Source organism: Salmo trutta, chromosome 22 (genome assembly GCF_901001165.1).
Source record: "Salmo trutta chromosome 22, fSalTru1.1, whole genome shotgun sequence".
Classification (NCBI taxonomy): Eukaryota; Metazoa; Chordata; class Actinopteri; order Salmoniformes; family Salmonidae; genus Salmo; species Salmo trutta.
The window spans coordinates 14,554,231-14,581,282 of NC_042978.1; the positions used below are offsets into that span (position 1 = coordinate 14,554,231).

General features: G+C 42.5%; 4 protein-coding genes across 8 annotated transcripts in view; 3 read left to right on the forward strand and 1 right to left on the reverse strand.

Moving 5' to 3' along the window:
- Window positions 1-4,229, forward strand: part of tpm4a (tropomyosin 4a) — a 27,123-nt gene extending 22,894 nt beyond the window's left edge. For 2 of the 4 annotated variants that reach the window (XM_029706785.1, XM_029706788.1), the window contains 3 exons: window positions 486-548; window positions 661-730; window positions 2,876-4,229. In XM_029706785.1, the coding sequence (XP_029562645.1) occupies window positions 486-548; window positions 661-730; window positions 2,876-2,958 (216 nt within the window). In that variant the 3' untranslated portion in view covers window positions 2,959-4,229. Of the gene's footprint in view, window positions 1-485; window positions 549-660; window positions 731-1,992; window positions 2,262-2,875 lie in introns of those variants that run through there. The other 2 variants (XM_029706784.1, XM_029706786.1) reach the window with 1 other exon arrangement.
- Window positions 4,079-7,547, reverse strand: LOC115158169 (40S ribosomal protein S27-like). The gene is made up of 4 exons (XM_029706790.1): window positions 7,392-7,547; window positions 6,584-6,692; window positions 4,687-4,797; window positions 4,079-4,576 (listed from the first exon to the last, which is right to left on the reverse strand). Exons 1-4 carry the CDS (start codon window positions 7,395-7,397, stop codon window positions 4,548-4,550), a joined length of 255 nt encoding a protein of 84 aa, XP_029562650.1. The 5' UTR covers window positions 7,398-7,547; the 3' UTR covers window positions 4,079-4,547.
- Window positions 7,548-7,728: 181 nt separating this feature from the next.
- On the forward strand, window positions 7,729-13,399 carry LOC115158168 (ras-related protein Rab-8A). Its single transcript, XM_029706789.1, has 8 exons — window positions 7,729-7,913; window positions 9,775-9,835; window positions 9,986-10,046; window positions 10,384-10,461; window positions 10,579-10,668; window positions 10,942-11,007; window positions 12,401-12,451; window positions 12,540-13,399. Exons 1-8 carry the CDS (start codon window positions 7,790-7,792, stop codon window positions 12,627-12,629), a joined length of 621 nt encoding a protein of 206 aa, XP_029562649.1. The 5' UTR covers window positions 7,729-7,789; the 3' UTR covers window positions 12,630-13,399.
- A 2,684-nt stretch (window positions 13,400-16,083) lies between these two features.
- On the forward strand, window positions 16,084-19,926 carry hsh2d (hematopoietic SH2 domain containing). Of its 2 annotated transcripts, none has more exons than XM_029706782.1 (6): window positions 16,084-16,264; window positions 16,929-17,067; window positions 17,224-17,313; window positions 17,546-17,711; window positions 17,939-18,232; window positions 19,026-19,926. In XM_029706782.1, exons 2-6 carry the CDS (start codon window positions 16,946-16,948, stop codon window positions 19,578-19,580), a joined length of 1,227 nt encoding a protein of 408 aa, XP_029562642.1. In that variant the 5' UTR covers window positions 16,084-16,264; window positions 16,929-16,945; the 3' UTR covers window positions 19,581-19,926. The 2 variants fall into 2 exon arrangements, with proteins under 2 accessions (XP_029562642.1, XP_029562643.1); XM_029706783.1 differs by having other exon boundaries at window positions 16,084-16,213.
- Window positions 19,927-27,052: the final 7,126 nt, after the last annotated feature.

Here is a 27,052-nt window from a genome sequence, read left to right on the forward strand (position 1 = left end):
TGACGTGAAAGCAGAGTAGTTTTGAGTATAATCACTGCCTGCCGCACTTTTACCTTCGCAGACGTCAGCGCAAAGACCCTGTTGTCACCTGACAAATTGGACGTTGATTTCTCTATGATAATGTCGATGACGCATGAAGGTGTAATAGTCCTGAACCAGCACAGATTCGTCTCTGCGTTCCTGCCCAGCCGCTCTAGTGCCACTCACGCCACATGATTCCACCGTAGCCACTTAAGCAGTTGCCCTGTGCTGATTAAATCAATGTCCTTCTCTTTGGCATCGCAGCACAATGTGTTCCTTATACCAACACATAGCCAGTTTGATCGCACCTGAAGAGTTGTATTACAACTAAGCATGGTTGACAAACAGTCCTGCAAGACCATCAGTCTCTGTGCACTTTCATGCTAATATGTCTGCATCTGTTTTGGAGTTCAGACATGTTGAAGAGTTCAGAGCTTGTCTGTAACAGACTTGTATTTTGACAGTACTCCGAAAAAGAGGACAAGTATGAGGAGGAGATCAAGGTTCTTAGTGACAAGCTGAAGGAGGTAAGCAGCTGCTGGCATCTGATTCTTAATTCCTACAGTAGTAAACCAATTTGCTCCATGTCAAAGATGGCGTCTTGTTCTGACGCCCTCCCACTCCCTCTGCGTCCCCCAGGCTGAGACTCGTGCAGAGTTTGCAGAGAGGACTGTAGCCAAACTGGAAAAGTCCATCGACGACCTGGAAGGTATGAGTGCTTTGTTTACGAAACTGTTGCAAACTGCTCTATGGCAATATAGAAGAGAATGTCAACTTATCTTAGTGTAGAGCAAGTTACTGTAAGTTCGACATATTTTATTGCATGATATTAAACTATATTTTGAAAGAACAGTTTTATCATTGTTTTTAGTAGCAACTCAGACCTGTAAACCTGAGTATCTCTAACAAGAATAACATACAGGGATTATAATTATTGTTTGGATAACCTTTTTTACTGTTATTGATAGATTTGTACATTTAATTTTTTCACTCTTTATGCAATGTGCACTGCAGAGAACACCGGAAGAAGAATTATCACTGAATTACCACAGTGAATTATTGTAATGTTTGTTTATGTGTAAATGAATCACATAAGGGATGGGTTGCCAATTGGCGATTTGACACACAAATAAAATGTCATTCATACAGTAGTATATCAGGCAAGTGAGGCCACAGTTTACCAAATACATTTCTCCCAGGGAGACGTTCCAATTTATTAAATTACTAAAGATGTCAAAGCTAGTTCAGGAATCCTCAGTGGATGTAGTTTCCTAGGTCAAGAGGTCTGGTTATTTAATCCTCTCCGTGAGCAAAGAAACATCATCTTAATATACACAGTTCCATTTTGTGATAACGTTTCACATTGACACGGTCCCAGCAAGGGTTTTGTGTTTCAACTAGCTCTCTGGAAGAAAGGGTACCTTGCCAAACGTATGGAAACTTCTCCGACAAGCTAATAAAACACACTGCTGTGGTCTCAAGTGTAAAGAAATATGTAGGCCCATTCTCTGCTAACCGGCAAAAGGCCGGCTTCCAAAGAGAACCACTTTTTGTGTCTGCTGTCTGCACAAAGGACAAAGTATGCTCAAATTCCTTTTAGATCAGCATATTTGGTCCTAAAGCCACATGGAATGGGTTTACCGGTATGAAGTACTTTGATGAAAACCTTTAAATGGGCTTAATTGCTTAAGGTAGTCACTTCCTGCCCATAAAAAAAGATTTGCAACATATTTTTATTTTTAAATGCTCACAGGTAGACAAACATCTCTTGTCTTTCTGGCATCTTCTGTTCTTAGATGTTTATACTGTATGAATTTTCTCTTCTGCAACCAGTGACCTGTCCTCTATTTCTCTTCCCTCTCTTTTTGCTGCTATTTCTTTTCTCATTCCCTGTCCTCCACCTCTCTCTCTGCTACTGCTGCTTCCCTTGGGCCTTACCTGCACTACTTCCTGCTGCGCTTTGACCTCCAGATGAACTGTACGCTCAGAAGCTGAAGTACAAGGCAATCAGCGAGGAGCTGGACCATGCCCTCAATGACATGACCTCCTTGTAGATGTTTCTTCCTGTCTGTCTCATGCTGCCTCTAGGGTGTCCGTCCTCTCACCCTTCCCACTGTTGGCCTACTGTGTCCCAGGGTTCGCTTCCAGAAACACAGGCCTTTCTCCAGTTCTCTGTGCCTTCTGTCCATCTCACTGTGCAAATGAAACTCATTAAAAGCCTAGTCTTTCCTACATCTAAACCAGCCTTTCTTCTTGAATTAAATGTTTAAATGTTTCAAAACAACTGTTTTAAGAAGGTGAGAATTTATAGAGTGACGTATGCATTCACGTTGAGTGTCCCTCACCACTTTTGCATAAATGTCACACAACTATGTATCTCTTGACTAACACACTCCTGCTTGTGGTTGCAGTTTAAGTATTTGAGGTGTGTTCATAGCAACGAGTTTTAAAAAGTGTGCATTTTGCTTACAGCTCAAAAGATCGGAAAAGTCCAGTGGCTTTGTCTTTTAAGTTCAGTTTAACAAATTGCTGTCAATAGACTGTTACTGTACAAAGCTGCTGAATAGATGCAGACTTCACCATCATCCGTTTTATGCATGCAAATCTGCCTTTTGTTTTGGGTAGGGTTCTTTAGTGTGGTTGAGGCTTGCATATGGAACAACTTAACATGACCACAGCAGTTATGTTCAACAGCTGTTGGACATACTGTATAAGAATCGCTTTGGCGTCAGTGTAGACTATTGTTTACCAAACCTAAGGAGAATGAATGAATATGAATCAACTTTATGATGCTCCTGTCCTGTGTGGTTTCATTCAATTATTCTTCAATATGTCATTCTTTTTTATTTTCCAGAAAAATTAGCAGGTGCCAAAGAAGAGAACTTGGGGATGCATCAAGTCCTGGATCAAACACTGCAAGAGCTCAACAGCTTATAAAAATTATGAAGAAGATGGAAAAGATAAAAGTCTTGCAACATTCCATAAATATTCAATTTCGTTCCACATTTTCAGCTGTAAAGTCTTATTCCCAGTGAAAGGGGATTAACTTAAATACTTGTACCCTTAATATTTTCTTCTCTTTTTAAGTCACAACTTTCTCTCTCTCTTTAAGAGAAATACATTCCAAATCACCAGCTTCCTCGAATCCCGTTTCTTATGTTTACAGCATTTTGTTTTATGAAACTTTGAGATTATAGACCAGCATTAAAAAAATGGATTATGACCATATTTACAAACAGTCTTATATTCAGACCAATTAGTAAAGAATAGAAAAAAACGACAATTCATATCTGAAACGTGCACTCCAAGAGCAAGTTTTTGAAATAGGTCATGTGACATGGTCTTCATTTTATGTATGATTCATGAGCTCCACCTAGAGGTCTTATGTGAACAGTTTACAGGAATCAGCTTTACTGTCCATGCACCCATTGACATGGTCATATTTAATGCATTCACAATGTGTGTGATCATATTCACAGGTTGGACTGTGCCTTTTCAGAATGAGACAATATTCTACCTTTGGTGTGCTTGCGTGTGTTAACATGGTCGTTGAGAATAGAGGATGACTCAAGGAAAGTATGGTGAACATGTCTGTGGTGCTACTTGTGGTGGTAAAATACTATGACTGACAGTCAGGTGGAGGGTTTGCCAAAGCCAAACTCAAATGTTTTTGATGTGAAAAGAGCCTCATACAAATCCTTTAAAGAACTGCATCCCATCCTCTGACTTAACCTATAATCTGTATGGTTTTAAAGTGACACCATATGCTGACATGCAGCTTCATAGCACCTACTTTCCACTATCCCAGCTCTACATTTGACTGCCTAGCCTTGGGATGTAAAATCACATTCCTGGTATTAAATGTGGTGGTAGCATATGCAGTAAACGTTATGCCAAATAAGCACCACTGGCACCTCAATCAAGGTAATAAAACATGGATACTTATTGTATATAGTAGAATAATGTTAGTTATTGAGAAGATATATTGCTCCAGTTTTTCACCACTTTCTGGCAGGGGAACTCTTGAAACCAAAGAATACACATACCAGAGAAGATGAACCCTCAAATGTTTTTATTGTTGTCTGTGAAGGTGATCATAGTTTCTCATCCTTGGCCCGTGCAAAAAGCTTCTCATTTGACTTGAGTCTGTGTTAAAATGTTTCATTCACCTTTCCCTCTTTCAATCTAATAAATTTTTACAAAACAAAGTTACCTGGCTTAAGCAATTACTTATTAAGACAAATATAAATTTCATACACATACAGAGGCAGACTACTTCAACTTATATTATATCATATTATTCCTATTCAATATGAAAAGAAGACATAATATTGTAGCTAAACATTAATCTGCTTGTATTTTGCATGAAAGACATCACAATAAGATCAAAGCACTGTCAATCAGCACAGCTAAATATACCCATTCCAATCAACATAATGTAAGCTAAAATTAAGACTGAAGTCAGAATCATCCATGGTCCACCTTTCACGACTATCAGAGTTGAAAGCTCACTACTGTAACCTCCCTCAGTGTTGCTTTCTTCTGAACGAGCAGCCTGGACAGAGGGGAGAAAGAGAAGTTGGAAGTTAATAATCAGTAGACATTCAATAGAGCTCTAAACTGTAAGTTCAGGCTCTTGAGCAATGTGATTGTACAACCTCTTACCCTCAGTGAGGCGACATTTCCCCCCTCTGGGCTGGCACAGGATGAAGGAGCAGCCGCCACAGGGCACCACTCTCTGGGCATGACTGAACACTGTGGTGATCCTGTAGCAGCCTGGAATAAACGGGAAAACAAAGATGTTTTTCTGTTCCCTTATATATGTTTTCATTAAAGTGATAGTTCAGGATTTTGGCAATGTTGCCCTTTATCCACTTCCCCAGAGTCAGATGAGCTCATGGATACCATTTTGATGTACCTGCGTAGTTTGAAGGAAGCTGCTAACAAGCGTTAGCGCAATGACTGGCATGCTAGCTGTTCCTGTAGATTTTGTCATTGCGCAATGCTAAAAGATACATAAAAATGGGATCCACGAGTTCATCTGACTCTGGGGAAGTAGCTGAAGGGCCTCATTGCCAAAATCCCGATATATCCCTTTAATAAGCCTTTGTAAATGCTTTATTTTCATGCTTCATTTATTTGTTGTAAATTATAATTATTTGAGATATTTATTTTATTTAACGAGGCAAGTCAGTTAAGAACAAATTCTTATTTACAATGACGGCCTAGGAACAGTGGGTCAACTGCCTTGTACAGGGGCAGAACGACAGATTTTTATCATGTCAGCTCGGGGATTTCATCAAGCAACCTTTCGGTTACTGGCCCAACGCTCTAACCACTAGGCTGCCTGCCGCCCTGTACATACATACATGCATACATACATACATACATACATACATAGTTTATCAATGCAGTATGGTAAATAGTTATGGGGGGGGAATTGTTACATATCATTATATTATTTTGGCAGATATACAGTATCCATACTTTGACTCCAAGTAGAGGGCTGCGCGTCCTGACAGAGATCATTGTGGTGCGTCGTAATTGTTCATGCTGTGGGCAGGAGCGGCCAGTCAGACAGACAATTTTGGGATGAAAATGTTTTTTGGTCACGCAGATTATTTGGAAACAATTGTCTTTCTGCTTTGTATGCATTAGCCTGGGCCGACCTATTGTATTATAAGCAACTTTTTGTCGCATTATTCACACACTCAGAATTCACTCCTTCAAGTTCAATGGCCTACCTCTCCTCTCCTAGTTGGGCTTGCAAGATCAAGTGTGCCTACAGTATGTGTGGTCTCAATTAAATAGAGTAGGCTGGCTATGCATGGGCGGAAGAGAATCACTTGACAGTAATCTTTCCATGGAAATTTACTTAAATATAGTTTACTACCGTGTCTGTAAATAAATATTGGTAATGGAAAGAAGTGGCAGGCGCTCAACCAATGTGAGTCGAGGTGCAATCAAACAATTAGATCCTCATTGAAAAGGTAAAGGCTCAAGGCGCACACAAGCCATGTGTGCAAGCGTTGTGCTTTTTCATTTATGTGCCAAAACTCCAGCATTGATCATCCAATAGCTTGTTCCCCATCTTCTTTCTAAATAGTGAGCCAACATGTTTCCAACACATGTATTTCCATGACTGATCAAAAATAATTTTCTCATGGTCTCTGCAGCAGATATTTAGTGAGCAATATTTGGACCATCAAATCGCAATAAAATATCAGTATGGAAGTGCAATGCATATTTATTTTACTAGGCAAGTCAGTTAAGAACAAATTATTATTTTCAATGACGGCCTAGGAACAGTGGGTTAACTGCCTTGTTCAGGGGCAGAACGACAGATTTGTATCTTGTCAACTCAGGATTTGAACTTGCAACCTTTTGGTTACTAGCCCAACGCTCTAACCACTAGGCTACCCTGCCCCCCCAAAATATACAGAATCGTGAGAGTTATAATGCATATCGTTTCGGCACATATGTATTGGGATAATATCATATCGTGAGGTCCCTGGCAATTCTCAGCCCTAATGGTAAGTAGCTGTACATCCTTACAACTCACCTGGGCATTTTACATCCATGAAGTAGGAGTTGGGACTCTGAACCAACCTCTTCTTCTTGTGTCTTTGCCTCTCAGCCACCAAAGTAGGGTGCATTAGGTCCTTAGCGAGCTGCAATACGGATTATTGTGTAAATATATGATTGTACAGTTTATACATTAAGACCCATAGAAAGATTTAAACACAGATTAAAAGGGAAATCGTTAGATATAATAACATTTGATATAACTGTATGGTTTTTATGTAAATAAGTCAAGGGCGCCCTCTCATGTCTGGTAGAAAAACTTCAGCAGAGCTATTTTTGAGGCATGCCCAGACATGTATCCCATTCCCGGGACAAGCTCCATTATTTAATTTGTTCAAGGCATTTGGTGAAAACGCAATCAATCATCATACTTGAATAAAAGTAAAAAGTAAATGCTATACATCAAATTCCTTATATTAAGCAAACGGCACGATTTTTTATTTATTTACGGACAGACAGTAGCACACTCCAACACTCAAGACATAATTTACAAACACAGTATGTGTTTAGTGAGTCCACCAGATAAGAGGCAAAAGGGATGACAAAACGTTATATTGATAGGTGCGTGAATTGGACAATATTGCTGTCCTGTCTGGGCATTCGAAATGTAACGAGTACTTTTGGGTATATAGTTTTACTTAAGTACTTTACACCAATGAAAGCAGGGCCTACAATCAAGAATTAGGCCTACTGTATTTGACTGGCTCTTCCAATGGTGTAAACACGATATATTTGACTGTGGTGTGGCAACTTTACAAACGCATGAGCAAAGAAAAAACACTTACCGACATTGCTTCTCTTGGTTATTGTTATTTCACTGGTACTGTACTTTGATAACAAGATTATAGCACGGCTTTCAGACTGTACACTGATATTGTTGTTGTGAATGTGAAGCTGAGAAGTTGTAAAACTGTATAAAGCGTGAGATCATATAATGGGTGGGATCACATCTTAATGGGTGGGACATTGACTGCAAACGCACAATCAGCTGCCTTTTCTATTTTGATTGACAGTGGGTAAGTCGCGCTTCCGGAGCCACGACTGCTGTCAAGAGTGACATGTTGTTTGTCCAATCACTGGTGCAGTATAAATCGAAAAAGCAGTGACATATCCAAATATTTTTTTCAACTAAGCATATCTCTTTACACAGCTGCCGGGCGGGATTTCCGCAATAGCTAATAACATGGCGAAGACTTACGATTACTTGTTCAAATTACTGTTAATCGGCGATTCTGGCGTCGGAAAGACTTGTGTGTTGTTCAGATTTTCAGAAGATGCGTTTAACTCAACGTTTATCTCGACAATAGGTATGTACATTTCTTAAGTTTTTTGGTTCGAAAAGTTATGCAGGAGGAGGGGTAGCTAGCTCTCGACCCCAACTAGCAATATTGGTGGTGAGCGCCCATCCTGTCATGCTAACGCTAGCTAACTAGAGCTTGTTTGGTTAGCATTCAGTTCTCCAGCCAGGAAACAACGCCAGGAAACAATCGGCTTGTTACAGTGTTCGCTTGACAATAAAACCAGTACCTCATTGAAATGTTCATGATATTTTTTTAGCTGGCGACGTCACCAGCTGACTCTTTAGCTTTCTAGCTAACGTTAGCTGTCAGGTGAGCAAGTAGACTACTCTGACTCAGTAACTACACTACTATATATATATATATATATATATATATATATATATCAGTTCAAATTAGTGGATTCCGCTATTTCAGCCACACCCGTTGTTGACAGGTGTATAAAATCGAGCACACAGCCTTGCAATCTCCATAGACAAACATTGGCAGTAGAATGGCCTTACTGAAGACCTGTGACTTTCAACGTGGCACCGTCATAGGATGCCACCTTAACAACAAGTCAGTTTGTCAAATGTCTGCCCTGCTAGAGCTGCCCCGTTCAACTACCTGCTGTTATTGTGAAGGGGAAACATCTAGGAGCAACAACGGCTCAGCTACGAAGTAGTAGGCCACACAAGCTCAGCGCTTAAAAATCGTCTGTCCTTGGTTGCAATGCTCACTATTGCTACTGAGTTCCAAACTGCCAGCACAATAACTGTTCGTTGGGAGCTTCATGAAATGTTTTTTTCATGGCCAAACTGCCACACACAAGCCTAAGATCACCATGCACAATGCCAAGCTTCGGCTGGAGTGGTGTAAAGCTCGCCGCAATTGAACTCTGGAGCAGTGGAAAAGTGTTCTCTGGAGTGGTCAATCACACCATCTGGGTTTAGCGGATGCCAGGAGAATGCCACCTGCCCCAATGCATAGTGTCAATTGTAAAGATAGGTGGAGGAGGAATAATGGTCTGGGGCTGTTTTTCATGATTTGGGCTAGGCCCCTTATTTACAGAGAAGGGAAATCTTAATGCTATAGCATACAAGGACATTGTAGACCATTATGTGCTTCCAACTTTGTGGCAACAGTTTGAGGTAGGCCCTTTACTGTTTTAGCATGACAATGCCCCTGTGCACAAACAGATGGTTTGTTGAGATCGGTGTGGAAGAGCTTGACTGGCCTGCACAGAGCCCTGACCTTAACCCCATCGAACACCTTTGGGATGAATTCAAATTTCGACTGCGAGCCAGGCCTAATCACCCAACATCAGTGCCCGGCCTCACTAATGCTCTTGTGGCTGAATGGAAGCAAGTCCCCGCAGCAATGTTCCAACATCTAGTGGAAAGCCTTCCCAGAAGAGTGGAGGCTGTTATAGCAGCAATGGGGGAACCAACTCCATATTAATGCCCATGATTTTGGAATGAGATGTTCGACGAGCAGGTGTCTATAAAAACAGAGTCGCACACTCCATGTATAAACTCCCAGTAATTTATTGGGTAAACCAGATGAGCATGTGTCCACATACTTTTGGTCATATTGTGTATTCTAGCTAGCTAATCTAGCAGTGACGTTCCTACACAGCAAGCAGTCCAATTTTAGCTGAGAATTACATTAAGAATTACAATAAGTACTTTCTAGCTTCCAAGCAAATGTTGAATGCAGTCTGCTTTTTCCACCTGTGCATAAACAGTGCTGTACATCAACGTCAAATGGCTGTTTCAAAAATCCTTTGTCATTTGCAACTCTTAGACGACAGTGAAATGCACATCCTGTTTTAGGTGGGTAGAAGAGCAAGAATTGTCTCACTCTTGCTATTCCTCTTTGCCTTTTTTAGGTATTGATTTCAAAATTAGAACAATAGAACTAGACGGGAAGAAGATCAAGCTACAGATATGGTAAGACAGCCCTTTGACTTCTTCACACAGTGTCTTAAATTATGTATTAGAAAGAGCACCTTGGGAATGCTCACAATTGGCCTATAATTCAACAAGTGGGTTGATTCAGGGATAGGAATGAAAGGCTCTCATTGTGTTGTTCTCTACCAGGGACACAGCTGGCCAGGAGCGGTTTCGAACAATCACAACGGCATATTACAGAGGAGCCATGGTCAGTCGCCTTGTTTCACTATGTCACTCTCACAATGTCAGAAATGTACTAGGCATATGCCTAGCTAGCTAAGAATATTCAGAGACATTCATGGCGATCAGTGCATCAACTAATAGATTCCTAAGTAGTTTGAGCCTCTCCCTTTTATAGTTGTAAATGAAGCAGTACATACCTGAGATCATCCATGGGAGGTGGGTACAATCACCCTGGAATCCTGTTTAGGCCCTTTATAACAATTCGCTATCCTCCCAAGTGTACAGGTTTCTCAAGTTTAACAGGATGCTGATATCTGACATGCTCTGTTAAAGTGGTCGGTTGTTTTTTTCTTCCTCCCCAGGGCATCATGTTAGTCTTCGACATTACCAACGAGAAGTCATTTGAAAACATCAAGAACTGGATAAGGAATATAGAGGAGGTAGTCGTCAGAAATTGTAACATTTATACCTCTGTAGGAGAACAGAAGTTAGTGAAATTGAAGGCGTTGCATTGCTCTATAAACACTATGAATGACTTATCCTCTCTTCCTGTCCAGCATGCCTCTGCAGATGTGGAGAAGATGGTGCTGGGCAACAAGTGTGACGTCAATGACAAGCGACAGGTGTCCAAAGACAGAGGGGAGAAGGTGGGTGATCGCTGACCAGTAAATTAAAAGTATGATATCATAAACAAAATAACTGATAGTGTCTATACAGTAGATGTCGATTTCTGATTATGATACTGTCCATGTAGCCACTCAAGGGCACCTGATCCACGCAAACTTACATTAAAACGCTGCATGTAAGCTCACGGGATCAGGTGGCTTTGCGAGGCAACATGGCCAGTACAATCAGAAATCTACATGTTGACTGAGGTTTTGTGTGTGTGTGTGTGTGTCGCTCTTATCTCCTGTTGGCAGTTAGCGTTGGAGTACGGTATTAAGTTTATGGAGACCAGTGCAAAGGCCAACATCAACGTGGAGAATGTGAGTTGCAGTGGGGTAAAATGTTATAAGACTATGCAATTAATATGATCAAAGTCTATTAAACCGAATGTCTGACTCGATTTAACATTATAGTAAAACCATGTGCAATTATGTGTTTAGCTGACTAAGATCAAGGAATGGTCATGAGAAGAGAATATCAAAGCAAGTATTATTTAATAACTTTGTTAAATGAATGGATTCACATTAGAGGTCTTCACGGGTCAAAAAACTTGGACAAAATGGATCTGGGCTTTCCCACCCAGACCCGATATGAATAAATATATTATTTTAAATATTGCAACCCGTTCCGAACGAACCCGAGGACAACTAGACCCATTCCGTATCGACCTGGTTGGCTCCAGACCAGGTCCGATCCGAGTGAGGGAAGCCGCAGCAAATAATTTTTATAAGCTACTTTATTAACCTGAGCTGATAAAGCGTAAGAGGGAGAGAGAGGTGTTGCTTTAGCAGGTGGGGGAGGGGCCGAACTGTGAGCGAGTGGCACGGGGAGGAAGAGATGGCAACCAACCAAGACGACTCGCACTATAGTAGACTAATGGCTGCCGTAGCTACACGTGCCATGCTCCACTCTTGTGAAAAGCAAGAGTAGCAGCATAAATTATTAAACTGTCGCTCTCTCTCTACTGCAGCAGTTGCGTTCGGATCTGTACCGGCCCTTCCGGACAAGTCGGTTAAAATTACACATACCCGTGACGATCAGACCCGTGACTTTATTTAGAATTCTGGATCCAGACCCGCTCGAGTCCCGGTTTGGGTCTTGGGTATTTGGGTACAAGTGGATCCGTGAAGACCTCTAATTCACATACAAGTCATAATATTAAGGTTAACTTACAAGGCAAAGCATGAACAAAGAGATGCCTACTAGGCCAGAGTCTAAGGAAATATCATACAACCGTTATCCAATGGACTGCATGCAGGATAACAGGGAGAACAGCAGACCTTCATTTCAAACATCTGAAGGTGTAAAACCAACCACCATTGACCAATCATATGATCCAAAGTTTACAGTAACCTGATCACCCATAGGGTGTCACAGAATCTAAAGGCTTGTGTGAGGGACGAGACCAATGTAAATAAGACGGAATGCCTGAAGACAAACCCCTATTCATCTATAGTTATTTAAAGTTCACCCTGTACAAATACAAGTTACCACGGAGATCATACATCCATATAGACAGCTTCATTTGCCATGCAGCCCCAGGTGACAGCGAGCACACCGTTTAGGCTCGAGCCTACATAGTTGACTCATTCCAAGCAGTTCTAAAAACAATGGGAGTACAGTAATGTTGTGAAGTTAGTGAAAGACAATGCACATTGTTTTGTCTCTTTGATTTGATCTCTATTTGCCCTGGTTTTCCCCTGACATTTTCAGGCATTTATGACGCTCGCCAGAGACATCAAGGCGAAAATGGACAAGAAACTGGTAAGTGTGTGTGTAGTATGTGCACATCTATTTTAGATGGACTATAATGTGTGTGTGCCCTCTGACTTAGAGTCTATGTGTGTTCCAGGAGGGCAACAGTCCTCAGGGCAGCAGTCAGGGGGTGAAGATCACAGAGCAGCCCAAGAAGAGCAGTTTCTTCCGCTGCACCCTCCTGTGAGGACCACGGCCTTATCATTGTCCACAGCTGGACAGAACTGGACTGAGCTTGCTCAGAGCTCTCCTCTCTTTCGCCCTGTTCTCATCCCTTTCTCATTCCCCATATCCCAGGCCTCTTTGAGCTTTTTGTTCTGATTCACCATGTGTCCCCCAGTTTAAAAACGGAAGTATTCGTTGGTCAGGTGGATCAATCGGTTGCTCAATCAGGGCTGTTAGATGGAGATCTGTATACCAGGCACTCCTCATGCTCTTATATCATCTCTCATAATTACACTTAGGCTTCTGCTCCCCCTCTCCTCTCTTTGTCCTATGCAACTGGTATTCTTACAGGTACATCATGTTGCTATGTGGTTGCACTGCTGCCAAAGTTGATCCTTAGTGAGGTTTTTTTGTTTTTTCTCAACGTGAATTAACCCGATCCTTAAAAGCAGTGGCTTATTTCCATGATGAGACTAGTTAACCATCATATATATATATATATATATATATATATATTACATACACATCTGACGTCTTCTGTCAGATAGTTGCCTTTTGTGTCATCTAGCTACTACTATGGACATCTATGCGTCCCTGTTTTTTTCCTTTCTCAAATGATAGTGATTCTACCTTGACGTTACTCATTTGCCATCCAACAAATAGCATCCAAGAAAGACACTTATTTTCTTAAGATAATACCTAGAAAAATTCTGAAGTCTTACCATGTTAATAGTGAGGACGTGTGAGGTGAGGACAGTGGGAAGGTAGGCCCCTAAATGGCAGGCAATCCAAGAAATAAGATGATTGGGCAGCCAGTACATTGCAATACATTTTAGTGAACTGTTAACAGAAAATATGCATATTGGAGCAGATCAGCATTGTGCATGAGGACGCACAACTGCGATGCGTTTTGACGCTGACTGTAGAAGTCAAAGCGCGTCGCAGTTGTAAGTCCTCATGCACAATGCTGATCTGCTCCAATATGTATCTTTTCTGTTAACAGTTCACTAAAATGTATTGCAATGTACTGGCTGCCTACTTTTTTTTTTTTTTTCTTCAATAGTGGACATTCCATCTTAGACATACCTAAAAAAAATGACCTGTGTTCATCATTTTACATGTACTCTATCATTATGCAGTTTCAAAACAAATTCTGCGCAAGGTTTATTAACCATATTTGAGTGGTAAAACAATTCTGTGCCGATATCTGCACATTTTGATTGCACTTTAGTAATGAAATTGGCTTCACTGCTTAAAATTTGCAAAAGCATGTCTTATTCTGTTCCCTTGTATATGTCACTATTCTTTAGAACTATTACATTCCGGAACTTCCAGTGGCTGTCAGTTGAAATCTGTTCCACAGTAACATCAGTCTAGTTAGATCACAATTCGTTTCCTAACAATTGAGTTGCATAAATTGCCCACATCTTTGGTTTTGGCATTCAAAATGTGTTTTAATATTAAACCACTCCACAAAATGTTTTCTTTGCCCCAATTATGAATATTGTGTGTGTGATGTGGAGAGAATCTTTTGGGTGGTAATAATCACTTTGTCATGGATTATAATTACTTTTTAAGTCATGTCTTAGGCAACCTTTTCAAATGCCAACCTCAGCCTATTCCATATTTGTTTACTGGTTGTTAAATTGTGATACTGTAATACCGTTCAGGTCTGGTTTTGTGGGGCCTTTGTGGCTTTCGTGGCCTGTTTTAATGCTGTTGTTATCCAGTATTTGTGGCAGAAAATTAGTGACAATGGTGCAAATATTAGTCTGCCTTTGTAGGCCTGTAGTCCATTCCAACTAAAGTACATGTTATGGTTATAAGAACTCAATTGAATAACGTCAACCTACTGTATTGAGAATATTTGAAATATGCAATGACAGTCCATTTCACTAGAGAACCACTCCTGCAGCCTTTTCAGTTGACGATAGTCGCTATATGTTTCCTAATACTTGCTGCTTTGAAACTGAAGAGGCCCACATTTTGGTGTTGATAATTACTATTCATGTGCCAGTATTAAGACAATCTAATTCTGGGTGTTTGGGGTTTGATTTAATGTTGCAGTTTTACATTGAAGGCATTTGCATCAGTACTTTATCTAAGCACTAGGGGGCAATGTAGTGACATGGCAATGAACTAAAATGTCACAGGCAACGAGTCAGAGGACATGTCGTCAGTAGTTTCAGTGACACAACAAAACATCCAAATATGAAAGTGCCCTTGTAGAAACCCTTGCCAGAGTTGAAATATTTTACCAGTCCCTATCCTCTAGGCTTAATCACAGTCTCCGGGATTTTTAGTCCGCTATAGGGTGACGATGTTAAATGGATTCCTGGAGGAAAGTAGCTTTGCTTATTGGATTTAGCGTTTCGGTTTCGTTCTCCCTCCTTGCTTGCCCTTCCCTCTGAATTTGCCACTGTCCATGACAACACGCGTGTCTTATTTTCACCTAATACTTGATATCATGGTCTTTGCAACTATGCATCATGAGGCTGTAGGACCTCTTGAGCGTTTGCACATTTGACTTGAAGAGCTTTTCTTTGAGATTAAACATGTGCAAAGGATCATTATTGCATTGCTTTCTGTTCTCTTTATACTTTGTCACTCCCACCATTCCATTCAATCCGTCTTAATGTGGAACTTGCATTCCATTTGTCAACACAAACATTTATAGGAAATTGAGCACATGTTAAATCACAGCGAAAGGAAATTACTTCCCCCCCTGAATTTGCACAGCTCTTATCTCTACTTGTGACCAAGTAAATTGTATTTAGAAACTGAAATATATTATTTTGCGGTTGAGCTTTTTATGTCCTCTTGTGTAGAACATCACGAGTGGCAGTCAGTTTGCTGAACCGCTGTGTATGTTCAGGACCCTGTATAGGTCTGGCTAATGTTTATTCAGAATAGCAATTATGAAGGTTTCGTTTCCTTTTGGTGGAACTATTTGTACATCTTTTTCAGTTCATAAATCAGTCCAGCATTCCATGTTCAAGACAATTTGGATTTCATAGATAACTATGGAAAATGGGGGAGAAATAGCATTTAGAAAACAATTGTAAATAAGAAAGATCTAAAATGATTGTACTGTACTTTCATAAATATTACTGAATTGATCTACACCTTTGTAGATGTGTACTTTTGATGATTTATTAAAATGATTATTTTAAAACTTGCTGCAGTTTCTCAATTTACTTACAACTTATTAGGCTACCATCAATCGTTGTCCCAATGAATTCCTTCCTATAATAATATTAAGGGTGACGTTATCCATGCAGAAATGTCAGATATTTATATCCCAAGATCCGACCACAACGAAACTCGTTTAATTTTCTACACTTTCGATTGCACCTGTGCTGTATATCTAATCTTATCAATCGTATATATTGAAGAGGACTACGCCTATAAATTAAAAAAAAAAAAATGTTTAAACGAGCTTGATGAAGCTGTAATTAGTATTGAGGCCAGGCAAGGTTATTTACGACGATAGACCTACCTGTTTCACGCATGGGAAAAATCTCTCCACCCTTTTCCCTCACAGGAGTTACTTTGTAAAGGTGTGTGAACAGAGCAGAGCTCCAGTTGCGCGTTGCTCCTCACGAGGTAAATCGCTTTTATTGAAAAGCCGACTAAAATTGTAACTAGCCCCAACAGGTGCGTAGACATTTTTTTTAATGTTCGTTTTATTTGTGGGTTTGGACAATTTTTCTTATGATGTACATTTTCAAAGAAGAGTATTTGTTTTGTTAGACAATGTGGTATGCAGATGTAGTAGGCCTAATTTCTCCGGTATTACTATACTTATAGTATTGTATTCATTTGGATGCATTTTTTTGTATCTGGTTGTACCCACTTGTCTAAATAATATTTGAATATTAAGAGCAGAGTTTACATTTTTTTTATTTGCATTGAGGCTGACAATGTGGCATGTATGTGACGCTATTTCACTTTGTTAACTGTCTCAGTTTAAATTTAGTTGAAGATATAATACTAATCCAAGGTTTATTAGTGCTACCAAATATTTGGCAGCATAAATGTCTTTTTGTTGTTGCCCTAATGTAAATGAGTGAATCAACCAGCCAGCTGAATGGTCTTCCTCTTTGAATTCAGAAACGGAAAATTATAGAGGAACAACCAGAGCAATAGCGAAGTGCTCTCTGAAATTGGAGTGCTTACATTTTTTTACCGTCTTCTTACAGTTTATACTAAATATGTTTATTGTCCTTTTTTCAAATAATTGTTGACATGTCAAACTGGCAATGGAGTAACATTAGAGAATGAGGGGTGCTTCCTGACATTCTTTACTGTATGTTACCAGGACACAACTGGGGGGGTATGGATGGAACACAGACTCAGGGAAGACATGACGCCCTTTCCTGGTTCACTGAGTTCCAACTGGACTGTGTCATCAGGAATGGGATAGTTCCAGAATGGTTCCATGGCATTATTTCCAGGAAGTAAGTTCTCAAATTGTGTCTCTGTTTCTTTTCCCAGATAAACAACATAGATGAGACCAATGTGTGGTGAAGGGTATACTGTATGCTTCATGACTGTCATTGTCTTACAGTAGGACACTAAGTTTGTTCTAACATCGTAGTGTTTATTCACCGTAGGGTTGCTGAGGAAATGCTCCTGTCCAATCCCACAGGCTACTTCCTGATCCGTGTCAGCGAAAGCAGGATAGGATACACACTCTCCTATCGGTAAGCCTCTGTGCTTTGTACATGAGATAGACACCTCCAGGTGAGGCGTCATTAGATTGATTGTTTGTTCAGCTGATGACAATAAGCATATTGGTTGTGTTCTGTTTCCATAGCTTTTATCCTATTCTACGTCAGTGCCACATACTGCCCACTGAAACGCCATGTTTATTCATCAGTGTAGTTCAAAGTCCATCTGCACCTCCTTATCAAAATAAATTCTCTGTACATCTAGTGTCACTGATCGGTGCAGGCACTTCATGATCGATGTGCTGAAGGACAATCACTACATTATTGTAGGAGAGGACATGCGTCACAGCTCACTGCAAGACCTGGTGAACTTTCACCGCAGGGTGCCTATCATGCCTTTCAATGAGCTGCTGACTGTAGCTTGTGGACAGGTGAGGAACTATACTTGATTCAGTAAACTACAAACTACTGTATTGTTTATTTTGTATACACACCAGTATGCTATAGGCTTGAATTGAGTTGGTTTGATATAGCATAAACACACAGTGGTCCGGGTATGGTACACTGTGCTGCATTTCTGTACACTGTTGTGGATACATTAGTGAATTGACGTGTGTTTGACTCAACATTCTTCCCCTTCATCTACTTCTTGTTGTAGGTATCAATGGACAAGACTGATTATGCAGAACTATTATTCCCCAAAAGACCAGCCATGAAACCTAATCATGGTGTGTTGCCAAATAATCCCCCACACATGAACAGTAGTACTCATCTGAAAGTAGCTGAGGACATTCCACCTGCCCTCCCACATCGTCCCAGCACATTGAGTGACCCTGCCGGCCCACCTCCAAACACTAGCAAACCACCTGTATCTCCAAACACCCCTTCTCTAAGACTCTACCCCTGCCTGGAGACTGAGTTAAACACACTGAGCTTCCAAACCCCAAGCATGGTAAAGACGCTGGACTATCATAGTGTTTACAGTATGTGTTTGTTGGGGGATCAAATCAAATCAAATTTATTTATATAGCCCTTCGTACATCAGCTGAAATCTCAAAGTGCTGTACAGAAACCCAGCCTAAAACCCCAAACAGCAAGCAATGCATGTGAAAGAAGCACGGTGGCTGGGAAAAACTCCCTAGGAAAAACTCCTGAGAAAGGCCAAAAACCTAGGAAGAAACCTAGAGAGGAACCAGGCTATGAGGGGTGGCCAGTCCTCTTCTGGCTGTGCCGGGTGGATATTATAACAGAACATGGTCAAGATGTTAAAATGTTCGTAAATGACCAGCATGGTCAAATAATAATAATCATAGTAATTGTCGAGGGTGCAACAAGCACGTCCGGTGAACAGGTCAGGGTTCCGTAGCCGCAGGCAGAACAGTTGAAACTGGAGCAGCAGCATGGCCAGGTGGACTGGGGACAGCAAGGAGTCATCATGCCAGGTAGTCCTAGGGCTCAGGTCCTCCGAGAGAAAGAAAGAAAGAAAGAAAGAGAGAATTAGAGAGAGCATATTTACATTCACACAGGACACCGGATAAGACAAGAGATAGGGCTAAAGCTTTATTTTCATACTTTGAATGGTGAGATAATGCTATTGCAAATGTGTTGTAGGCCTACGTTGCCATAATATTGAGGTTACCTAACTTTGGGTCTAAAAAAGACTACATACCTACATATTTCTCTGTAGGTTAAGCAAACTAAGGTGAGACTGTACTCTTATACGGCATCTATTCTTTTCATTCCAGGTAGATCATACTGCTAAACCAGTGCCATTGCCCAGGAAGATGCATGTAGTCACCACGGCCCAGCCGGACCAGCCTCCTGAATTACCTGCCAGAGGCCCTGCTATACCACCGAGAAAGGACAAGGTCCAGAGCAGCACAACATCTAAAGGTCCCATAGAATCCAGGACTGTGGGTACAGGCAGACCACAGACCCAACCAAACACACACCACCAGGACCCAAACTCCAACCAACAGAAGAATCAAGATGTAAAGTCAGTGGTCAGCAACCTGGCCTACTTCAAGAGGAAGTTCCATAAGAAGAGAAGTGCCTCTCAGGAGCACATGTATGCAGAGATTAGTGTTGAGGATGAGCAGGGGCAAGACCAGGGGAAACTCACAGCCCTGGAGGCTAGAGATGGGGATGTTGATACAGCTGTTGATAACGAGTACCAGATGCTTCCAGGAGAGATTGACAATGGCCTTCCACCCATCACTGCTGTCACCACTGTTAGACCCACGGACAGTGGGTTACCGCCAGAGTATCTGACCCCTCCTCCTTTTGCCCCTGGATACTAATGTCCACTTCTCTACCCTGAGGATGGATGGCTGGGTGGATGGATGGATGGCTGGGTGGCCAAACGGACACATGAATTATGAGAAGGCAGTGATGAGTTAAAGTTAGTCTGAAGATTTTATTATTTAACTGGATATATCTATCTCTTTTACAACGTAACATTGAGAACTATTTATGTCTGCAACCAGCTCTGGTTAGTGGTTAGACAATGTCCAATGCTTTTACAGTGCTGTGTATGGTCAACTATTTCATATCAAATGTGAAAATACTTTTGTTTTATTTCATTTGGTGTGAGGAATTATGTTAGACATCTATGTATTATTTTCATTAAAATACAACCATGGCAAATACGTGTTTCAATTGTCCATCCAGTTATGCGATACAACTTTGTTTCTGCAAAGAGATGGCAGTCAAATGCTGATCTGTTATCAACAATAAAATAGGGAAGTGTGCTCTCAGAGATAGGTGCTGGTCTAACTGGTTTGACCAGATGAATGTGAGTGAGTCAATCGGGAGAATCAGGTGACGAAGTGGGCATTCGGGTGCATTCGGAAAGTATTCAGATGCCTTCACTTTTTCCACATTTTGTTACGTTTCAGCCTTATTCTAAAATTGATTAAATCGTTTTTCCTCAATCTACACACAATATTCCGTAATGACAAAGCAAAAACAGGTTTTTAGACATTTTTGCAAATGTATTAATTTAAAACGATCACATTTACATACTGTAAGTATTTAGACCCTTTACTCAGTACTTTGTTCATACATCTTTTTGTAGGGTTTACAGCCTCGAGTCTAATTGGGTTTGACGATACAAGCTTGGCACACCTGTATTTAGGGAGTTTCTCCCATTCTTCTCTGCAGATCCTCTCAAGCTCTGTCAGGTTGGATGGGGAGTGTCGCTGCACAGCTATTTTCAGGTCTCTCCAGAGATTTTAAATCAGGCTCAAGTCTGGATTCTGGCTGGGCTTCTCAAGGACAGACTTGTCCAGAAGCCACTCCTGTGTTGTCTTTGCTGTGTGCTTAGGGTCATTGTCCTGTTGTAAGGGATCCTTCGCCCCAGTCTGATAACCTGCTCCGGAGCGCTCAGGACATCATCAAGGATCTCTCTGTACTTTGCTCCATTCATCAGTCCCTGCTGCTGAAAAACATCCCCACAGCGTGATGCTGCCACCACCATGCTTCACCTTAGGGATGGTATTGGCCAGGTGATGAGCGGTGCCCGGGTTCCTCCAGATGTGATGCTTGGCACTCTTTCTAGTGCTGGCCGCCTGGCCAAACTGAGCAATCGTGAAAGAAGGGCCTTTGTCAGGGAGCTGACCAAGAACCTAATTGTCACTCTGACCAAACTCCAGAGTTCCTCTGTGGAGATGGGAGAACCTTCCAGAAGGACAACCTTCTCTGCAGCACTCCACCAATCAGGCCTTTATGATAGAGTGGCCAGACGGAAGCCACACCTCAGTAAAAGGCACATGACAGCCTGCTTGGAATTTGCCAAAAGGCACCTAAAGGACACAGACCATGAGAAACAAGATTCTCTGGTCTGATGAAACCCAGATTGAACTATATGGCCTGAATGCCAAGCGTGACGTCTGGAGGAAACCAGGCACCATCCCTACGGTGAAGTCTGATGGTGGCAGCATCATGCTGTGGGGATGTTTTTCAGCGGCAGAGACTGGGAGACTAGTCAGGATTAAGGGAAAGATGAACGGAGCAAAGTACAGAGCGATCCTTGATGAAAACCTGCTCCAGAGCGCTCAGGACCTAAGACTGGGGCGAAGATTCACTTTTCAACAGGACAACAACCCTAAGCACACAGCCAGCCAGAGCACAGAACCTCGATCGAACATCTCTGGAGAGACCTGAAAATAGCTGTGCAGTGACGCTCCCCATTCAACTTCCCAGAGCTTCAGAGGATCTGCAGAGACGAATGGGAGAAACTCCGCAAATACTGGCGTGCTAAGCTTGTAGCGTCATACCCAAGAAGACTAAAGGCTGTAATCGTTGCCAAAGGTGCTTCAACAAAGTACTGAGTAAAGGGTCTGAATACTTATGTAAATGTGATATTTAAAAAACAATGTATTATGTGCAAAAACGTATAAAAACCTGTTTTTGCTTTGTTATTATAGGGTATTGTGTGTAGATTGATGAGGGTGAAAAACAATTTAATACATTTTAGAATAAGGCTGTAATGTAACAAAATGTGGAAGGTGTCAAGGGGTCTGAAAACTTATCCGAATGCCCTGTATGTCGTGTGCACATGCTTCATTCAGGTGATAGAAATCTGAAAGCACTACCATTGTTTTAAAAAGTCTGTTTAATAATTATTTCCTGTGTACATTTTGTCACAAATTTCCAGCTGCATAATGACTAATCACCTAGACAACTGGTTGAGTAAATTAAAATGTAATTGTATTTAAGAATCTGGTTTACAGTGGTCCTGAAAGCACCCCTTCCAAATTGTTGTATTGATCTTGTCAGCTTATGGTACAGCTACAGAAAAAAGGGGTTAGGGGAGGTGGGGTTCCGTGTATATCGTGGCCAATGGTTTTCCGATGTAAAACGGCAACGTCAGCAACGTGAAAACTGTTGTTTTTTTAGTTTGGGGCTGTTTTTGGGGCTGTTTTTCATGGTTTGGGCTAGGAATTCTTAACGCTACAGCATACAATGACATTCTAGATGATTCTGTGCTTCCAACTTTGTGGCAACAGCCAGACAATGCCCCCGTGCACAAAGCGAGGTCCATACAGAAATGGTTTGTCGAGATCGGTGTGGAAGAACTTGACTGGCCTGCACAGAGCCCTGACCTCAACCCCATCGAACACATTTGGGATGAATTGGAATGTAAACTGTGAGCCAGGCCTAATCGCCAAACATCAGTGCCTGACTTCACTATGGCTCTTGTGGCTGGAGTGCAAAAGAGATTGCGTCGACTTTGGATCTGTTGGAGCGGTATGCAAATTGGAGTGTGTCCAGGGTTTCTGGGATGACGGTGTTGATGTAAGCCATGACCAGCCTTTTAAAGCATTTCAGGGCTACAGATGTGAGTGCTACGGGGCGGTAGTCATTTAGGCAGGGTGCCATGGCATTCTTGGGCACAGGGACTATGTTGGTCTGTTTGAAACATGTAAATATTACAGACTGTGTCAGGGAGAGTATGAAAAGGTCAATGAAAACACTTGCCAGCTGGTCAGCGTATGCTCTGAGTCCGCATACTGGTAATCGGCCTTACTCACATCGGCTACGGAGAACAGGATCACACAGTATCGTAGTGAGCATAGATAGCATTTAGCTCGTCTGGTAGTCTCGTGTCACTGGGCAGTTCACGGCTCTGTTTCCCTTTGTAATCCGTGAAAGTTTGCAAGCCCTGCCACATTCAATGAGCATCAGAGCCGGTGTGGTAGGATTCCATCTTAGTCCTGTATTAACACTTTGCCTGTTTGATAGTTCGTCGTAGGGCATAGTGGGATTTCTTATAAGGGTCCGGATTGTGTCCGCTTCTTGAAAGCGGCAGCTCTAGCCTTTAGTTCAGTGGATTCAGTTGCCTGTAATCCACTGCTTCTGGTTGGGATATGTACCTACGGTCACTGTGGGGACGACGTCGTCTGTGCACTTATTAATGAAGCCGGTGACTGATGTGGTATACTCCTCAATGCCACCGGATTAATCCCGGAACATATTCCAGTCTGTGCTAGTGAAACAGTCCAGTAGCTTAGCATCCGCTTCATCGGACCACTTCTGTATTGAGCTCGTCACTGGTACTTCCTGTTTCAGTTTTTGCTTGTAAGCAGGAATCTAGAGACTAGAGTTATGGTCAGATTTGCCAAATGGAGGGCGAGGGAGAGCTTTGTGCGCGTCTCTGTGTGTGGAGTAAAGGTGGTCTAGAGTTTTTTGACATACTGGTAGAAATGAGGTAAAACGGATTTTAGATTTCCTGCATTAAAGTGCCCGGCCACGAAGAGCGTCGCATCTGGAGGAGCATCTTCTTGTTTGCTTATGACCTTATACAGCTCGCTGAGTGTGGCCTTAGTACCAGCATCGGTATGTGGTGGTAAATAGACAGCCATGAAGAAGATAGATGAAAACTCTCTTGGTAAATAGTGTGGTTTACAGTTTATCATGAGGTACTAACAGGCGAGCAAATCCTTGAGACTTCCTTAATATTAGAGCACACCAGCTGTTGTTGATAAAGAAATATAGATCACGCCCCCAATCTTACCGGAGGCTGCTGTTCTGTCTTGTTGATGCATGAAAAACCCAGCTAACTGTATATTATCCATGTCCTTGTTCAGCCAGGACTCAGAGAAATATAGGACATTACAGTTTTTAATATCCCGTTGATAGGATAGTCTTGAATGAAGTTCATCCAGTTTATTCTCCAGTGATTGCACGTTCACCAGTGGAACGGAGGGTAGAGGCGGATTATCCATTCGCAGATGTAGTCTCGCCAGGCATCCGGCTCGTCGACCCCTGGAGCAGCATCTCCTCTTCTTACGAATGACGGGGTTTTGGGCCTGGTCCGGGAAGAACATTATATCCTTTCCATACGACTCATTAAAGAAAACATCCTCGTCCAGATCGAGGTGAGAAATCACTGTTCTGATGTCCAAAAGTTATTTTCGGTCATAGGAAACGATGGCAGAAACATTATGTACAAAAAAAGTTAAAAACACTGAAAATATCACAATTTGTCAGGAGCCGTAAGAACCGCGGCAATCTCCCCCGGGCACCATTCTAATAAAGCAACATTCTTGAATTCTATTGGGGTCTAAAGGGTTAATTACTATTTCCCCTTCCCATGTGAAGCCCACTGGTGTTGATAGGGTTAATTGTTTTCTGTATTTTATTTGGATTTTTGTACTATTGTGTTGTATTAACTATTTGTGAGCCCAGTGTAAGTAGGAAGGGGAAACAGTAATTAAGGTTTTACTGCTAACCTACAAAGCATTACATGGGCTTGCTCCTACCTATCTTTCCGATTTGGTCCTGCCGTACATACCTACACGTACGCTACGGTCACAAGACGCAGGCCTCCTAATTGTCCCTAGAATTTCTAAGCAAACGGCTGGAGGTAGGGCTTTCTCCTATAGAGCTCAATTTTTATGGAATGGTCTGCCTACCCATGTGAGAGACGCAGACTCAGTCTCAACCTTTAAGTCTTTACTGAAGACTTATCTCTTCAGTAGGTCCTATGATTAAGTATATTCTGGCCCAGGAGTGTGAAGGTGAACGGAAAGGCTGGAGCAACGAACCACCCTTGCTGTCTCTGCCTTGTCGGTTCCCCTCTTCCCACTGGGATTCTCTGCCTCTAACCCTTTTACAGGGGCTGAGTCACTGACTTACTGGTGTTCTTCCATGCCGTCCATGGGAGGGGTGCGTCACTTGAGTAGGTTGAGCCACTGACGTGGTCTTCCTGTCTGGGTTGGCGCCCCCCTTGGGTTGTGCCGTGGCGGAGTTCTTTGTGGGCTATACTCGGCCTTGTCTTCGGACGGTAAGTTGGTGGTTGTAGATATCCCTCTAGTGGTGTGGGGGCTGTGCTTTGGCATAGTGGGTGGGGTTATATCCTGCCTGTTTGGCCCTGTCCGGGGGTATCATCGGATGGGGCCACAGTGTCTTCTGATCCCTCCTGTCTCAGCCTCCAGTATTTATGCTGCAGTAGTTTATGTGTCGGGGGGCTAGGGTCAGTCTGTTACATCTGGAGTATTCTCTTGTCTTATCCGGTGTCCTGTGTGAATGTAAATATGCTCTCTCTAATTCTCTCTTTCTCTCTTTCTTTCTTTCTCTCGGAGGACCTGAGCCCTAGGACCATGCCTCAGGACTACCTGGCATGATGACTCCTTGCTGTCCCCAGTCCACCTGGCCATGCTGCTGCTCCAGTTTCAACTGTTCTGCCTGCGGCTACGGAACCCTGACCTGTTCACCGGACGTGCTTGTTGCACCCTCGACAACTACTATGATTATTATTATTTGACCATGCTGGTCATTTACGAACATTTTAACATCTTGACCATGTTCTGTTATAATATCCACCCGGCACAGCCAGAAGAGGACTGGCCACCCCTCATAGCCTGGTTCCTCTCTAGGTTTCTTCCTAGGTTTTTGGCCTTTCTCAGGAGTTTTTCCTAGGGAGTTTTTCCCAGCCACCGTGCTTCTTTCACATGCATTGCTTGCTGTTTGGGGTTTTAGGCTGGGTTTCTGTACAGCACTTTGAGATTTCAGCTGATGTACGAAGGGCTATATAAATAAATTTGATTTGATTTGAATTTGATTTAGTCATACTCAAATGACAAACACTTCAACAGGAGGTCAAAACCTGAGAATTCTACCTGGATTTGATAAGGTTAGTATATATTTTCCGAGCTGCTGGAAGGAGAGACAAGGAAGATGTGTCTATCCTCAGCTTCGGATGAACACATCCTCCACATCTCCCTTCCCCAGCTGGTACTGAAGCATGAGTGAGTGAGGTATTGCTGCCCCACAGGAGAAGGGGAGAGTGTCGATCTTCGGCGTCAGATCCTCTCAATCTCTCCATCCGCCAGCTAGTGTAACTGTGTAGGTTCCGTCCCTCTCTTCGCCCCAACCTGGGCTCGAACCAGGGACCCTTGCACACATCAACAACTGACACCCACGAAGCATCAGAGCGAGTGACGTCACTGATTGAAACGCTATTAGCGCGCACCACCGCTAACTAACTAGCCATTTCACAACGGTTACATCCTCCACATCTCCCTTCCCCAGCTGGTACTGAAGCATGAGTGAGTGAGGTATTGCTGCCCCACAGGAGAAGGGGAGAGTGTCGATCTTCGGCGTCAGATCCTCTCAATCTCTCCATCCGCCAGCTAGTGTAACTGTGTAGGTTCCGTCCCTCTCTTCGCCCCAACCTGGGCTCGAACCAGGGACCCTTGCACACATCAACAACTGACACCCACGAAGCATCAGAGCGAGTGACGTCACTGATTGAAACGCTATTAGCGCGCACCACCGCTAACTAACTAGCCATTTCACAACGGTTACACTCCTCCTTTTCCGCAGCAACCAATGATCCGGGTCAACAGCATCAATGTAACAGTATAGGTTCCGTCCCTCTCTTCGCCCCAACCTGGTCTCGAACCAGGGACCCTTGCACACATCAACAACTGACACCCATCGCGCCACAAAAGCCGCGGCTCTTGCAACGCAAGGGGAACAACCACTTCAGGTCTCAGAGCGAGTGACGTCACTGATTGAAACGCTATTAGCGCGCACCACCGCTAACTAACTAGCCATTTCACATCGGTTACACTAGGACATACCATCCCTCACTCCATACCATTCTCCACCCTCAAATACACCCCTCTACCCAAGTCCATCATGGCACAGATGCCTTCACACCCCTGGCTCGTCTCCTTCTCCCTCTACCGGTCTGCTGCCAGCTGCCAGCTGCAACCACCTTTTCATGACCGACTCCACTGTTCTCGGTACTTTAGATGTTTTG